Source organism: Haliotis rufescens, unplaced genomic scaffold (assembly GCF_023055435.1).
Source record: "Haliotis rufescens isolate VD_foot unplaced genomic scaffold, xgHalRufe1.0.p SCAF_6, whole genome shotgun sequence".
Lineage (NCBI taxonomy): Eukaryota > Metazoa > Mollusca > Gastropoda > Lepetellida > Haliotidae > Haliotis > Haliotis rufescens.
In genome coordinates, this window is record NW_025964334.1 from 20406335 (window position 1) to 20421154 (window position 14820).

Here is a 14820-nt window from a genome sequence, read left to right on the forward strand (position 1 = left end):
TGTACATGATTCTGACGTGTGAAAATGCTGCGATATGTTCCAGGATGAAGGAGCAGCTGATCAGGGAGCTTGTCAGGTCGGGGAAGGATGCCGAGCTTATGAATAAGCAGTATGCAGATAAAATCAAGGCTCTGGAAAAGGTTGGACACTTGGTTCTTGAGCTGTAATCAAAATAAATTCAGATTGTCTTTAGATTTGTAGAATCCTGATCATTTTGTTTTTTAATAATTAGGAAGTTTTGGTCAGTATCAGTACAGTGTACAGTGATTGTCTCTTGCCATGTCAGGGACGGCTGTATAGTACAGTGTTGGGGAGGGCTGTATAGTACAGTGTTGGGGAGGGTTGTATAGTACAGTGTTGGGGAGGGCTGTATAGTTCAGTGTTGGGGAGGGCTGTATAGTTCAGTGTTGGGGAGGGCTGTATAGTACAGTGTTGGGGAGGGCTGTATAGTACAGTGTTGGGGAGGGCTGTGTAGTACAGTGTTAGGGAGGGCTGTATAGTACAGTGTTGGGGAGGGCTGTATAGTTCAATGTTAGGGAGGGCTGTATAGTACAGTGTTGGGGAGGGCTGTATAGTACAGTGTTGGGGAGGGCTGTATAGTACAGTGTTGGGGAGGGCTGTATAGTACAGTGTTAGGGAGGGCTGTATAGTACAGTGTTAGGGAGGGCTGTAAAGTACAGTGTTGGGGAGGGCTGTATAGTACAGTGATGGGGAGGGCTGTATAGTACAGTGTTGGGGAGGGCTGTATAGTACAGTGTTGGGGAGGGCTGTATAGTACAGTGTTAGGGAGTGCTGTAAAGTACAGTGTTGGGGAGGGCTGTATAGTACAGTGATGGGGAGGCCTGTATAGTACAGTGTTAGGGAGGGCTGTATAGTACAGTGTTGGGGAGGGCTGTATAGTACAGTGTTGGGGAGGGCTGTATAGTACAGTGTTGGGGAGGGCTGTATAGTACAGTGTTGGGGAGGGCTGTATAGTACGGTGTTAGGGAGGGCTGTATAGTACAGTGTTAGGGAGGGCTGTAAAGTGCAGTGTTGGGGAGGGCTGTATAGTACAGTGATGGGGAGGGCTGTATAGTACAGTGTTGGGGAGGGCTGTATAGTACAGTGTTGGGGAGGGCTGTATAGTACAGTGTTGGGGAGGGCTGTATAGTACAGTGTTAGGGAGGGCTGTAAAGTACAGTGTTGGGGAGGGCTGTATAGTACAGTGATGGGGAGGGCTGTATAGTACAGTGTTGGGGAGGGCTGTATAGTACAGTGTTGGGGAGGGCTGTATAGTTCAGTGTTGGGGAGGGCTGTATAGTACAGTGTTGGGGAGGGCTGTATAGTACAGTGTTGGGGAGGGCTGTATAGTACAGTGTTGGGGAGGGTTGTATAGTACAGTGTTAGGGAGGGTTGTATAGTACAGTGTTGGGGAGGGCTGTATAGTACAGTGTTGGGGAGGGCTGTATAGTACAGTGTTAGGGAGGTCTGTATAGTTCAGTGTTAGGGAGGGCTGTAAAGTACAGTGTTGGCAAGGGCTGTAAAGTACAGTGTTGGGGAGGGCTGTATAGTACAGTGTCGGGAAGGGCTGTATAGTACAGTGTTGGGGAGGGCTGTATAGTTCAGTGTTGGGGAGGGCTGTATAGTACAGTGTTGGGGAGGGCTGTATAGTTCAATGTTAGGGAGGGCTGTATAGTACAGTGTTGGGGAGGGCTGTATAGTACAGTGTTGGGGAGGGCTGTATAGTACAGTGATGGGGAGGGCTGTATAGTACAGTGTTGGGGAGGGCTGTGTTGGGGAGGGCTGTATAGTACAGTGTTGGGGAGGGCTGTATAGTACAGTGTTGGGGAGGGCTGTATAGTACAGTGTTGGGGAGGGCTGTATAGTACAGTGTTGGGCAGGGCTGTATAGTACAGTGATGGGGAGGGCTGTATAGTACAGTGTTGGGGAGAGCTGTATAGTACAGTGTTGGGGAGAGCTGTAAAGTACAGTGTTGGGGAGGGCTGTATAGTACAGTGTTGGGGAGGGCTGTATAGTACAGTGTTGGGGAGGGCTGTATAGTACAGTGTTGGGGAGGGCTGTATAGTACAGTGATGGGGAGGGCTGTATAGTTCAGTGTTGGGGAGGGCTGTATAGTACAGTGTTGGGGAGGGTTGTATAGTACAGTGTTGGGGAGGGCTGTATAGTACAGTGTTGGGGAGGGCTGTATAGTACAGTGTTGGGGAGGGCTGTATAGTTCAGTGTTGGGGAGGGCTGTATAGTACAGAGTTGGGGAGGGCTGTATAGTACAGTGTTGGGGAGGGTTGTATAGTTCAGTGTTGGGCAGGGTTGTATAGTTCAGTGTTGGGGAGGGCTGTATAGTACAGTGTTGGGGAGGGCTGTATAGTACAGTGTTGGGGAGGGCTGTAAAGTACAGTGTTGGGGAGGGCTGTATAGTACAGTGTTGGGGAGAGCTGTATAGTACAGTGTTGGGGAGGGCTGTATAGTTCAGTGTTGGGGAGGGCTGTATAGTATAGTGTTGCGCAGGGTTGTATAGTTCAGTGTTGGGGAGGGCTGTATAGTACAGTGTTGGGAAAGGCTGTATAGTACAGTGTTGGGGAGGGTTGTATAGTACAGTGTTGGGGAGGGCTGTATAGTACAGTGTTGGGGAGGGCTGTATAGTTCAGTGTTGGGGAGGGCTGTATAGTACAGTGTTGGGGAGGGCTGTATAGTACAGTGTTGGGCAGGGTTGTATAGTTCAGTGTTGGGGATGGCTGTATAGTACAGTGTTGGGGAGGGCTGTATAGTACAGTGTTGGGATGGCTGTATAGTACAGTGTTGGGGAGGGTTGTATAGTACAGTGTTGGGGAGGGCTGTATAGTACAGTGTAAGGGAGGGCTGTATAGTACAGTGTTGGGGAGGGTTGTATAGTACAGTGTTGGGGAGGGTTGTATAGTACAGTGTTGGGGAGGGCTGTATAGTACAGTGTTGGGGAGGGTTGTATAGTACAGTGTTGGGGAGGGTTGTATAGTACAGTGTTGGGGAGGGCTGTATAGTACAGTGTTGGGGAGGGTTGTATAGTACAGTGTTGGGGAGGGTTGTATAGTACAGTGTTGGGGAGGGCTGTATAGTATAGTGTTGGGCAGGGCTGTATAGTACAGTGTTGGGGAGGGTTGTATAGTTCAGTGTTGGGGAGGGCTGTATAGTTCAGTGTTGGGGAGGGCTGTATAGTACAGTGTTGGGGAGGGCTGTATAGTACAGTGTTGGGGAGGGTTGTATAGTTCAGTGTTGGGGAGGGCTGTATAGTATAGTGTTGGGCAGGGTTGTATAGTTCAGTGTTGGGGAGGGCTGTATAGTACAGTGTTGGGGAGGGCTGTATAGTACAGTGTTGGGGAGGGTTGTATAGTACAGTGTTGGGGAGGGCTGTATAGTACAGTGTTGGGGAGGGCTGTATACTTCTATATTGGGGAGAGCTGTATAGTTCAGTGTTTGGGAGGGCTGTATAGTTCAGTGTTGGGGAGGGCTGTATAGTTCAGTATTATGGAGGGCTGTGTACTTCAGTGCTGGGGAGAGCTGTATAGTTCAGTGTTGGGCAGGGTTGTATAGTTCAGTGTTGGGGAGGGCTGTATAGTACAGTGTTGGGGAGGGCTGTATATTTTAGTGTTGGGGAGGGCTGTATACTTCGGTATTGGGGAGAGCTGTATAGTAGAGTGTTGGGGAGAGCTGTATAGTACAGTGTTGGGGAGGGCTGTATAGTTCAGTTTTATGGAGGGCTGTGTACTTCAGTGCTGGGGAGGGCTGTACAGTTCAGTGTTGGGCAGGGTTGTATAGTACAGTGTTGGGGAGGGCTGTATAGTTCAGTGTTGGGGAGGGCTGTATAGTACAGTGTTGGGGAGGGCTGTATACTTCGGTATTGGGGAGAGCTGTATAGTACAGTGTTGGGGAGAGCTGTATAGTACAGTGTTGGGGAGGGCTGTATAGTTCAGTATTATGGAGGGCTGTGTACTTCAGTGCTGGGGAGAGCTGTATAGTTCAGTGTTGGGCAGGGTTGTATAGTTCAGTGTTGGGGAGGGCTGTATAGTACAGTGTTGGGGAGGGTTGTATAGTACAGTGTTGGGGAGGGCTGTATAGTTCAGTGTTGGGGAGGGCTGTATAGTACAGTGTTGGGGAGGGCTGTATAGTACAGTGTTGGGGAGGGTTGTATAGTTCAGTGTTGGGGAGGGCTGTATAGTACAGTGATGGGGAGGGCTGTATAGTTCAGTGTTAGGGAAGGTTGTATAGTACAGTGTTGGGGAGGGTTGTATAGTTCAGTGTTGGGGAGGGTTGTATAGTACAGTGTTGGGGAGGGCTGTATAGTACAGTGATGGGGAGGGCTGTATAGTACAGTGTCAGGGACGGCTGTATAGTACAGTGTTGGGGAGGTCTGTACAGGGTTTCAGATTGCGTCATTGCAAAGGACGTTTTCTGATTGTCATCCAGAATGCCTTGAAGATATTTGTTTCAAATTTTGTGATATTTAGAAGAGTTAAAACAATCATGACATGCCCTGATGCTTGTGGTTGTCTGCAGGAGAAGCTCGGGGTGAAGCAGGAGCTGGTGGGGACACAGAGGGCGCTGCAGGAGCTGGGCATGAGGGAGCAGCAGGAGTCGGTCGAGAAACAGAAGCTGCAGAGGTAGGCGACACCTTACAGTAGGCATGACACCTTACAGAAGGCATGAAACCTTACAGTCAGCAACACCCTAGAGAAGTCATGAGACCTTACATTAGGCATGACACCTTACAGTAGGCATGACACCTTACAGAAGGCAACACCCTACAGAAGTCATGAGACCTTACATTAGGCATGACACCTTACAGTAGGCAACACCCTACGGAAGTCATGAGACCTTACAGAAGGCATGACACCTTACAGTAGGCAACACCCTACAGAAGTCATGAGACCTTACATCAGGCATGACACCCTACACTAGGCATGACACCCTACATTGGGCATGGCACCCTCCATTAGGCATGACTCCTTACAGTCGGCAACACCCTACAGAAGTCATGACACCTTACAGTAGGCATGACACCTTACAGCAGGCACGACACCTTACAGCAGGCACGACACCTTACAGTAGGTACGACACCTTACAGCAGGCACAACACCTTACAGCAGGCACGACACCTTACAGTAGGTACGACACCTTACAGCAGGCACGACACCTTACATTAGGCATGACACCTTACATTAGGCATAACACCTTACATCAGGCATGACACCTTACAGTAGGCATGACACCTTACAGTAGGCATGACACCTTACAGAAGGCAACACCCTACAGAAGTCATGATACCTTACATAAGGCATGACACCTTACAGTAGGCAACACCCTACAGAAGTCATGAGACCTTACATTAGGCATGACACCTTACAGTAGGCAACACCCTACGGAAGTCATGAGACCTTACAGAAGGCATGACACCTTACAGTAGGCAACACCCTACAGAAGTCATGAGACCTTACATCAGGCATGACACCTTACATTAGGCATGTCACCTTACAGAAGGCAACACCCTACAAAAGTCATGAGACCTTACATTAGGCATGACACCTTACAGTAGGCATGACATCTTACAGAAGTGATGAGACCCTACATTAGGCATGAGACCTTACATTAGGCATGACACCCTACACTAGGCATGACACCCTACATTGGGCATGGCACCCTCCATTAGGCATGACTCCTTACAGTCGGCAACACCCTACAGAAGTCATGACACCTTACAGTAGGCATGACACCTTACAGCAGGCACGACACCTTACAGCAGGCACGACACCTTACAGTAGGTACGACACCTTACAGCAGGCACGACACCTTACAGCAGGCACGACACCTTACAGTAGGTACGACACCTTACAGCAGGCACGACACCTTACATTAGGCATGACACCTTACATCAGGCATAACACCTTACATCAGGCATGACACCTTACAGTAGGCATGACACCTTACATTAGGCATGACACCTTACAGTCGGCAACACTCTACAGAAGTTATGAGACCTTACATTAGGCATGAGAACTTACATTAGGCATGACACCCTACACTAGGCATGACACCCTACATTAGGCATGACACCTTACATTAGGCATGACACCTTACAGTCGGCAACACCCTACAGAAGTCATGAGACCTTACATAAGGCATGACACTTTACAGTAGGCTCGACACCTTACATTAGGCATGACACCTTACAGTAGGCAACCCCCTACAGAAGTCATGAGACCTTACATTAGGCATGAGACCTTACATTAGGCATGACACCCTACATTGGGCATGGCACCCTACACTAGGCATGACACCCTACATTGGGCATGGCACCCTGCATTAGGCATGACACCTTACATTAGGCATGACACCTTACAGTAGGCATGACACCCTACATTAGGCATGACACCTTACATTGGGCATGACACCCTACACTAGGCATGACACCTTACATTAGGCATGACACCTTACAGTAGGCATGACACCTTTCATTAGGCATGACACCTTACAGTAGGCATATTACCCTACATTGGGCATGACACCCTACAGTAGGCATGAGACCTTACAGTAGGCATGACACCCTACATCAGGCATGGCACTTTACAGTAGGCATGGCACCTTACATTAGGCATGACACCTTACATTAGGCATGACACCTTACATAAGGCATGATACTTTACATTAGGCATGACACCTTACATTAGGCATGACACCTTACAGTAGGCATGACACCTTACAGTAGGCATGACATCTTATGTTTACTTTTCTTTTCAGTGAATACAGGAAGAAAATAGAAGAGGCAAAATCTAAGATGTCAGCTCTGCAGAAAAAACAAAAAGAGACTGAAAAAATAGCAAACTTTGCCTCACAGCATGAGAAAAAGTGAGTACCGGATACCCCAATGTTATTTTCAAACGTCACTGGTTGCCTTCTGGGTGCAAGGTGAAGGTGTTAGTTGTTAGTTGACACTGTCATTTATCATGAGGGACTTCTGCTTGTACAGGTCACACCATGTCATAGACGATGTAACAGGGACACAGCACATCTTGGTTATTTTAGCATGATTTACTTACTTCGTCTCGTTGTCCTTTTAATTCTGTACCTCTGGTACTCTTTTAAGTTTGTCAGTAGTTGACAAGAGAGATCAATATATTTATACCCCCGTTTACGATGTAAATCGGGAGTATATAGCGTTCGGTCTGTCCGTCCGAGCTTTTGTACGGCCCATAACTTTTTAACTATGCACCCTAGCTTCACCAAACTTTCTACACACATTAACCACAATGAGTACTTGTCCCTTTTGCTAGTTGAAGATTCTGAACTTTTTAATTTTTGCTGTTTCCATGGAAACATTAGAAACTTAAACTTTTGGGGTGGGTGTTTTGTACGGCCCATATCTTTTTAACCATGCACCCTAGCTTCAGCAAACGTGCTACACCCATTTACCACAATGGGTACTTGTGCCTTTTGCTAGTTTGAAGATTCTGAATTTTTTAATTTTTGCCGTTTCCATGGACACATTAAGAAACATCAAGAATGTATGTTGTGCTAAGCATTGATTATCCCACACTAGATTGAAATATATTTGCAAAAACATGTGTTCATTTCAAACATAATGCATCCTCAAGGGGTAACAAAGGAAAGGGCAGTTCCTCTGACTTAAAGCAACAGGTATATTTCATTAATTAACAAACTATTTACTTTTTGTTGTTGACCAGCGGGGATAACGGGGGTATGTGAGCTTTGCTCACTTCTTTCTTGTTCTGTCTTCCAGAATCCAGGACCTGGAGCTGGCAGTGGACAGGATGAAGCAGCACTATGAGAATCTGCAGAGGAGGTTCAAGGACGAAACTGACCAGAAAGCCAAGTTGGAGGTGAGACAAGCTGGCGAGGACAGTGTAGCGTCTTTTATGTAGATTGTTATATTCCCACCAGTACTGTTTGTTAATTCCCACTATAATACAGATGGCAGGGTTGCTGTATGTTAATCCTGCAGTCTGGTTAATTGCAAAATTAAAAATATTTTCTTGTACATTTGCGCACTTATGAACTGAGGGAAGGAGTGGAATATTTTGCTGTTTGAAATATTGTAAATGAGTATCCGGTAATATTTCTGATGAAACTGTCAAATCTGCTGATATTCTCTTCCCTAATATGAACCTTGAAAACTGTTTGAAGTGTTTGAAGTGTATCCTTGTGAATCTAGAAGCTTGAGTAGAGCCTCTTGCTCCAAGGAACATTATGTTTATGAAGTGTATGGTTTCATGAATGTATACATAGACCAAGGGTTTGAGTTGTTCCTTTAGCCAACCAGAATGCCCTGTTCGTATGAAGTACCTCACCACATTTTCACAAGGTTGTTTAAGAATTTCTCTTTTATACTGATGGTGTTGATTTTACTTTTAATAAACTCTTTACAGCGTGAGATGCAGAGAGAGCTGCAGAGAGTAAAGGAACTTGAGCTGAAGAGTGAACAACAGCAGAAGATATTGAAACGTAAAAATGAGGAGATCGCAGCAGCCCAGCGTAGACTCCGCTCAGGCTCCCTGCCTCCCATACAGATGTGAGTGTAGTCATACGTTTGTATGTACATTATGTTCATCTTCCCGAGGCAAGTGTATCCACTAGGCTATATCGAAGTCTAGCTCTCACCCTTGCCCTTCCCAGCTGTCTTATCTGTGCTAAATCACCTGTTTTCGGAACATGTATGTTGATTTTGTAAAATGTTCTCTGGATTATCGCTCATATTGATAGTCTTTGTTTGAATAATTTGGGAAACTGGATGTTCATTTTGTAAAAGCTTCTCTGTTTGGACTATTGATATGTGCCAGAGTCCAATCAGAGAACATTTTACAAAATCAACATCCAGGTGCGGAAAACATGGCCACAGCCATCGTGTGATGAATTTGCACTGAAATTATTCCTACAATTAAGCTAAGACAAATATTTTCTAAATCTTTCCAAATTTTCAATGAACTCACCCAAGTAGTTAGTGACATCATTGTATTTTATTTTGATGACTGAACACCTATTGTAGTGACTTCAGTGCTATTTTAGCCATCGTGAAGCCATTCAAAACAAGAACAGTGATCTGATTGGATGTTGCCTTTTCATCACAAGGGGCAGAAATTTGTGCTCTACATGCATATGGGGTGATGCCACAAATCGAGAAGGGTGCAAGTGTTAAATGGCTCATTGTTAGGACTGTAAGTGTCACAGATGAACTGAACACTTTCCATTTGTTGCTATATGGTATTTCTACAATTGCTATTTGTTTTATACATTGACGTTTCCAATGCAATAAATTATGGTCGATTTTTCCATGGTGTATAGTTTCTGTTTTCGTGGCTCTGTAGTTAATTGTTTTCATGTTTCCAGTTCTCATCAATGAATTTAAGGTAAAAGTATTTATTTTTAATGTTTTTAGGGAAAACCTTGAGAAGATGGATGAACAGAAGAGGTGGCTGGACAGCGAGATTGAGAAGGTGCTGGTGCTCCGGAGACAGAATGAAGAACTGCAGGAGGTAGGACCTGATGTCTACATACACTACTTCTTGACTGGGGTGGAGTGGCCCATTGGTTGAAGTGCAGCTTGATTGATGGCCTGGGTTCAAATCTCCACATGGATGCAATGTGTGAAGCCCTATTTTGCTGTCCCCCATCGTGATATGGCTGACATATTGCTGAAAGCAGCATGTATCAATTTAAACCACTATTTGCTCATGATATATTGTTCTGTGATACAACCGAGGGCCTGCAAACACAGTTGGTGTTGGAACATTCTCAGGGGAAGATGACAGTAAATATGTCTAACACAAAGATTGCTGTGTTCATTGTTGGAAGGTTATCAAGTTTTGAAATATGTCTTTTGTATGTACCTAGGTTCATAATATCCAGGATTGTATTTTAACAACAGAATAAAATGGTCAAATTCCTTGATAATATAGCACTTCAAGCTGAGGTTTTCATTGTAATTACCGTATTAGCGCCCCACTCTAATAAGCGCCCACGGCAATATTTGCTAATGTATTGGCTAGTGAACAATCCCAATTAGCACCCCTTCCAATTGATCAATGTACACAAGACTTATTTATTCGTGTATAATACGCACTCCTGTGTTATATGCACCCTTAATTATGGGCAATTAAATTCTGGAAAAAATATCTGTCGTGTATAATACACACAGACTTTTCTTTTGTATCATTTCAGGCTGTCAGCATGAATTTACAATCTTTCAACTCTGTTTTTTTTTTCACCAAAATTTATTCTATAAGAACCCCCTATTTCTAATTTTGAGAGTACCCTGAGCGCTTATTGCGTCGAATACAGTATGTAAAGTATTCAAATCAGGTTCTAAGGTCTATGCACGTCGCTATATAAGTGCAATAATCTTGGACGCGACGTTGAACCCTATTTCACCTCACCTCTACTAAGGTCCATGTATGCCATATTGTAGATCATAGGCTTGTGGGGGCGGTCGGGTAGCCTAGTGGTTAAAGCATTCGCTCGTCACTGCCGAAGACCCGGGTTCGATTCCCGACATGGGTACAATGTGTGAAGCCCATTTCTGGTGTCCCCCGCCTTGATATTGCTGGAATATTGCTAAAAGCGGCGTAAAACCATACTCATTCATTCATAGGCTTGTGTGGTCTATATCAGTAATAAAAGATTGAGATTGAAAACCTAACCCATTATTCCTGCATGCTGCAAGGCTGCTCAGGGTGCTATTAGGAGGTTGTTTGTTCTTTACGACATTTAGGAGGCAAAAGATGAGGGAAGGGAAAAAACAGCAATTAATAACTTACACAAGTGATGCAATGATTCTTCCAGGATCTTAATCGCAGAGAAGGCATCGTTGCAAAGAAGGAAGCCATGTTGTCAGAGAAGAGTGAGTTGGAGATAAAGAAACTGCGTTCTAGTCAGATGATCAACCACGACGTCGTGTCCATGTCCTTGAAGCTGGAAAATGTGGAGAAGAAGATTGAGGAGAAACGGAAGGAGTTGTCCCAGGCAGCAGAAGATGAGCAGGAGAATGTGAAGGAAGAGATCTCACGCTTGAAGCGATCAAGGGAAAAGCTGCAGAAGAGTCGAGGAGTGATGGACGAGAAGCTGCGGGAAGGCAGTATCTTGTCAGCTAAAGAGGAGAGAAGGTGGGTGATGGGTTTGTCTGTCTGTTTGTTCTTTAATGCTGCTCTCAGCAATATTAGAGCGATATGATTGCAGTCTGTAAATTGTTGACAAGCATGGGTTGCTGAAGACCAGTTCTGACCTGGTTGGGTGATGATGCAAGGGAAGGCTTGAGTATGACAGTGTGTGACTCATAATGGTGATTTACCCCATGGGGATTTAGAGGCAGAATGGCCCCCAATAACCCATGCTTGTCGCAGGAGGCAGCTAATAAGGGCAGTGTATGAGCTAGTTGGTTGTGCATCATCATGCTTGATCTTGTAGGTCCTTGGTTATGTTTCCATGACTTTTTATTGGTCAACCAACCTATTCCTTTTGCGTTTATATTTTCATAACCATAACACCACCGCCCCCTCCCCTCATCCTACCCATATGCCACGCCCACTAATGTTGTGCTGAATGATGTCACTAATTCCATATTGTTGTAATGATTAAATAATCAGTCTGTGAAGTTATTATTGACATTTTTATATATTAGAATTGACTTCAATATCTTTTTGCATTTACAGAGATTTAGACGTTAAAACCTGTGTGCACAGTTCGCGTAAATTAGTTACTCGTATTTACGCAGTATGTGCATCGGATTTAACGTTAATACAATGTACCTCCATAAATGCAAAAAATTATTGATGTGAATTCTTAGATATCTCCGATCGTGCCAAGAACAAACTTTCACTGTATCTCATAATCAAATGGGGGGCACAGGTGGCCCAGTTATCTAAGGTGTCGTGATTCGCTGTGCAGAGTTGCGTCCCTTGAGCAGCTAGAAACCATGATTGTGGGTTCGATTCCCGGTTCGCTCCAATTATGTTTCTAGGTTTGTCAGCACCATACCCCTGCTCGTGGGTTTCACCGAAGTGGTAAATGTCGGAGACCTGTTTCACTTCAAGCTTTCCTGCCACTTTAAGCTGACACGCCGTGATATAACTGGAATAATGTTAAAAGCGGTGTTAAACCCAACTCATTCACTCACTCACTCACTTATAATCAGTGTTTGTTTTTTTTGTAGACTTATTGAACTAGATGAAGCAATTGAAGCTCTTGATGCAGCTATTGAGTACAAGAATGAATCAATTCACAACAGACAGGCAGAGATAAGACATTCACAGATTCAGGCTCAGGTAAGATAGGGATGAGATGCTATAAAGATTCCTGGATAAGGATGTCATAAGAGGCAAATAAAATAAAGACCAGAGCCCTGTTCCACAAAGAAAGCATTGAGATGATTGTAACTCCCATTTTTGTACATAGACTTACGACAATTGTAGCGCTACGATCGCTCTGTGGAATGGAGCCCTGGTGTCAATGTATTGATAATATATGAATTTATGCCATTGTCAACCAATGGTTGATCTGATACAGAACCAACTGGGGTTAAAAAATACAGGCAATGTGACTCTCTTTTTCTTAATTTAGGACTTGCAATACATTGTTACAGAAAGATTGCCTGATTCAGTTTCACAGATTTGCTTAATGTTGTCAAGGCAATGATTCCTGTACAGTTTCCTAGAACAGTGTTCTTGTGGAATTGGTATATCAGGGCTTTCCAGTCACAAGAACATCACTCTGACTTTAGAAACATTGTCCATGCAGAAAGACACATTCATGAGAAAGCTGTTTCAAATTAACTTGAACCATCTCCTGCTGCAGTGGGGTCACCTATTTGTAAAAGGGTTCGCTCATCACGAAAAAGGCCTGGGTTTGATTCCTGAATTAGGCACGATGTGTGAAGCCTATGATATTGCTGAGATATTGGGAAAGTGGCGTAAAAACACTTTCTCATTTAATGGCCTCCTGTTCCTCAAAATTCAAAACACAGTTTGTTCATCTCTCAATTTTTTCGTGGAAATCCCATCCATGTTATCCTGTACAGCCTGTTGAGATAGCATGGATTGTGTCTTTGATAATTCCAATTTAACCTTCATGATGCTTCCATTATGACAGAGTGAGGACAACTTGATGAATCGCCTCAAGTCGCTGACCACTGTGGAGACCAAGTCGCTGCTGTCCAAGTATTTTGAGAAGGTGGTCAGTCTCCGGGAGGAGGAGAGGAAACTTGTGCTGCAGTGTGACGAGCTGGAGGTAGGCACTGTGGCTCACCTGCTCCGTAGTCATCTTTAATGTATCATCTTATTCCCATTAATGAAAGGTTTTCAGTAGCTGGAACTGTAGATAATAATAACAACTATTATTTTCAAGTTAATATACAGGATCATACTTGAAAATCACGTTCTGAGGTCGATGTGTCCATTCGGTCACCCCTCATCGGTTGAAGTAATCCCATGTGGTCATGTTTATAGTTGGAGTCGGCAGTTTTGAGGATTTAGCTGCATACATGGATTCAGATGGGTGCAGCCCATGCTTGTCGTAAGAAGCGACCAACGGGATTGTGGTCAGGCTCACTGGTTGATACATGATTGGTGCATGTCATCGTATCCCAATTGCATGGATCAGTGATCATGATGTCAATCACTGGATAGTCTGGTCCAGCTTCAATAAACTACCAATTGCTATGTAGCTGGAATATTGCTGAGTGTGGCAATAAACAACAAACAAACAAACAACATAACACTTACGTGGTTGATTTGGTTGATGCATGTCATCGTGTCCAAATTCCGTAGATCAATGCTCATGATGTCAATCACTGGATTGTCTGGTCCAGACTTGATTATTTACAGATCGCTGTCACATGGCTGGAATATTGATGATTGTAACGTTAAACAACAAACTAACAACAACGAAAAGTCCTGTAGCCAGAACATTGATAAAAGTCACGAGAACCATACTGAGAATAACTGAGCCAAATTTGTAGTTCTATAACCATGAGGGATTTCAATTTTTTCATGATGTTTATGTTAATATTTATAAGTATTTGCTGTAGTGTGATGTACTTTTAAAGGGCCACTAATGTCTGGCATCTTCTCGGCTGTCTAACACTGCCCCCTAGGGCTCACTAGCTGCCATGAGTTGATTTGCTCGCTAACGCAACTGAGTGTGACAAGAGACTGGGCTACCATCGGTCAGGACAGTGTATTGCCACTTTGAGGCAATATCTATAAGTATTTCTGAACACTGACTTGTTACCTGTGATCTTTGAAGATTTCAATATTACATGTTAATTAATTTCTTCTACCTAAACAAACAGACAAAATGAATGTTAGGAGCTCATCTGATGTCATTTTTTGGAAATTTGGAAATACTAGGATTAGAAACCCAAAAATATGGAAATGTACTTTAAGTTTCATTTCTTTTATTCCTACCACTGGTTGATGAAATTAAACATAAAAATGTTTCGAATTTGTTATCATAATAAAATAAATGGACAGATGTTTCAATCACTTTGTAAAATAACTGAATATTGAGGCTTTTAATAAATTGCCTAAGTGAAGATTTTAGTCATTTTACACATTGACTATAACATGTAAACAAGATAAAAAAAGCAATGGTCAGGTGAAATGTTTAGTTTTTGTTACAAGTCAAAATAGTCTTGAACAATACAAAGCAAGTGACTTCATCACCATTACCGATCGATGCTACCCCCAAAGATACCTACATTTCCTTATTATTTCCAAGACATAACTGTATTTCATTTTATTGATCAATGTAATATACGCTACTATCAATAATATCAACAAATGCACT

General features: G+C 43.8%; 1 protein-coding gene across 2 annotated transcripts in view; it reads left to right on the forward strand.

The window, feature by feature from the left end:
- The window catches only part of LOC124113673 (kinesin-like protein KIF27), a 54783-nt gene that overhangs the window by 28920 nt on the left and 11043 nt on the right, over positions 1 to 14820 (forward strand). For both annotated transcript variants that reach the window (XM_046474131.2, XM_046474132.2), the window contains 9 exons: positions 44 to 140; positions 4528 to 4631; positions 6766 to 6873; positions 7766 to 7865; positions 8412 to 8554; positions 9419 to 9515; positions 10822 to 11141; positions 12188 to 12299; positions 13123 to 13260. In XM_046474131.2, coding sequence (XP_046330087.2) covers positions 44 to 140; positions 4528 to 4631; positions 6766 to 6873; positions 7766 to 7865; positions 8412 to 8554; positions 9419 to 9515; positions 10822 to 11141; positions 12188 to 12299; positions 13123 to 13260 — 1219 coding nt within the window. The remainder of the gene's footprint in view (positions 1 to 43; positions 141 to 4527; positions 4632 to 6765; positions 6874 to 7765; positions 7866 to 8411; positions 8555 to 9418; positions 9516 to 10821; positions 11142 to 12187; positions 12300 to 13122; positions 13261 to 14820) is intronic.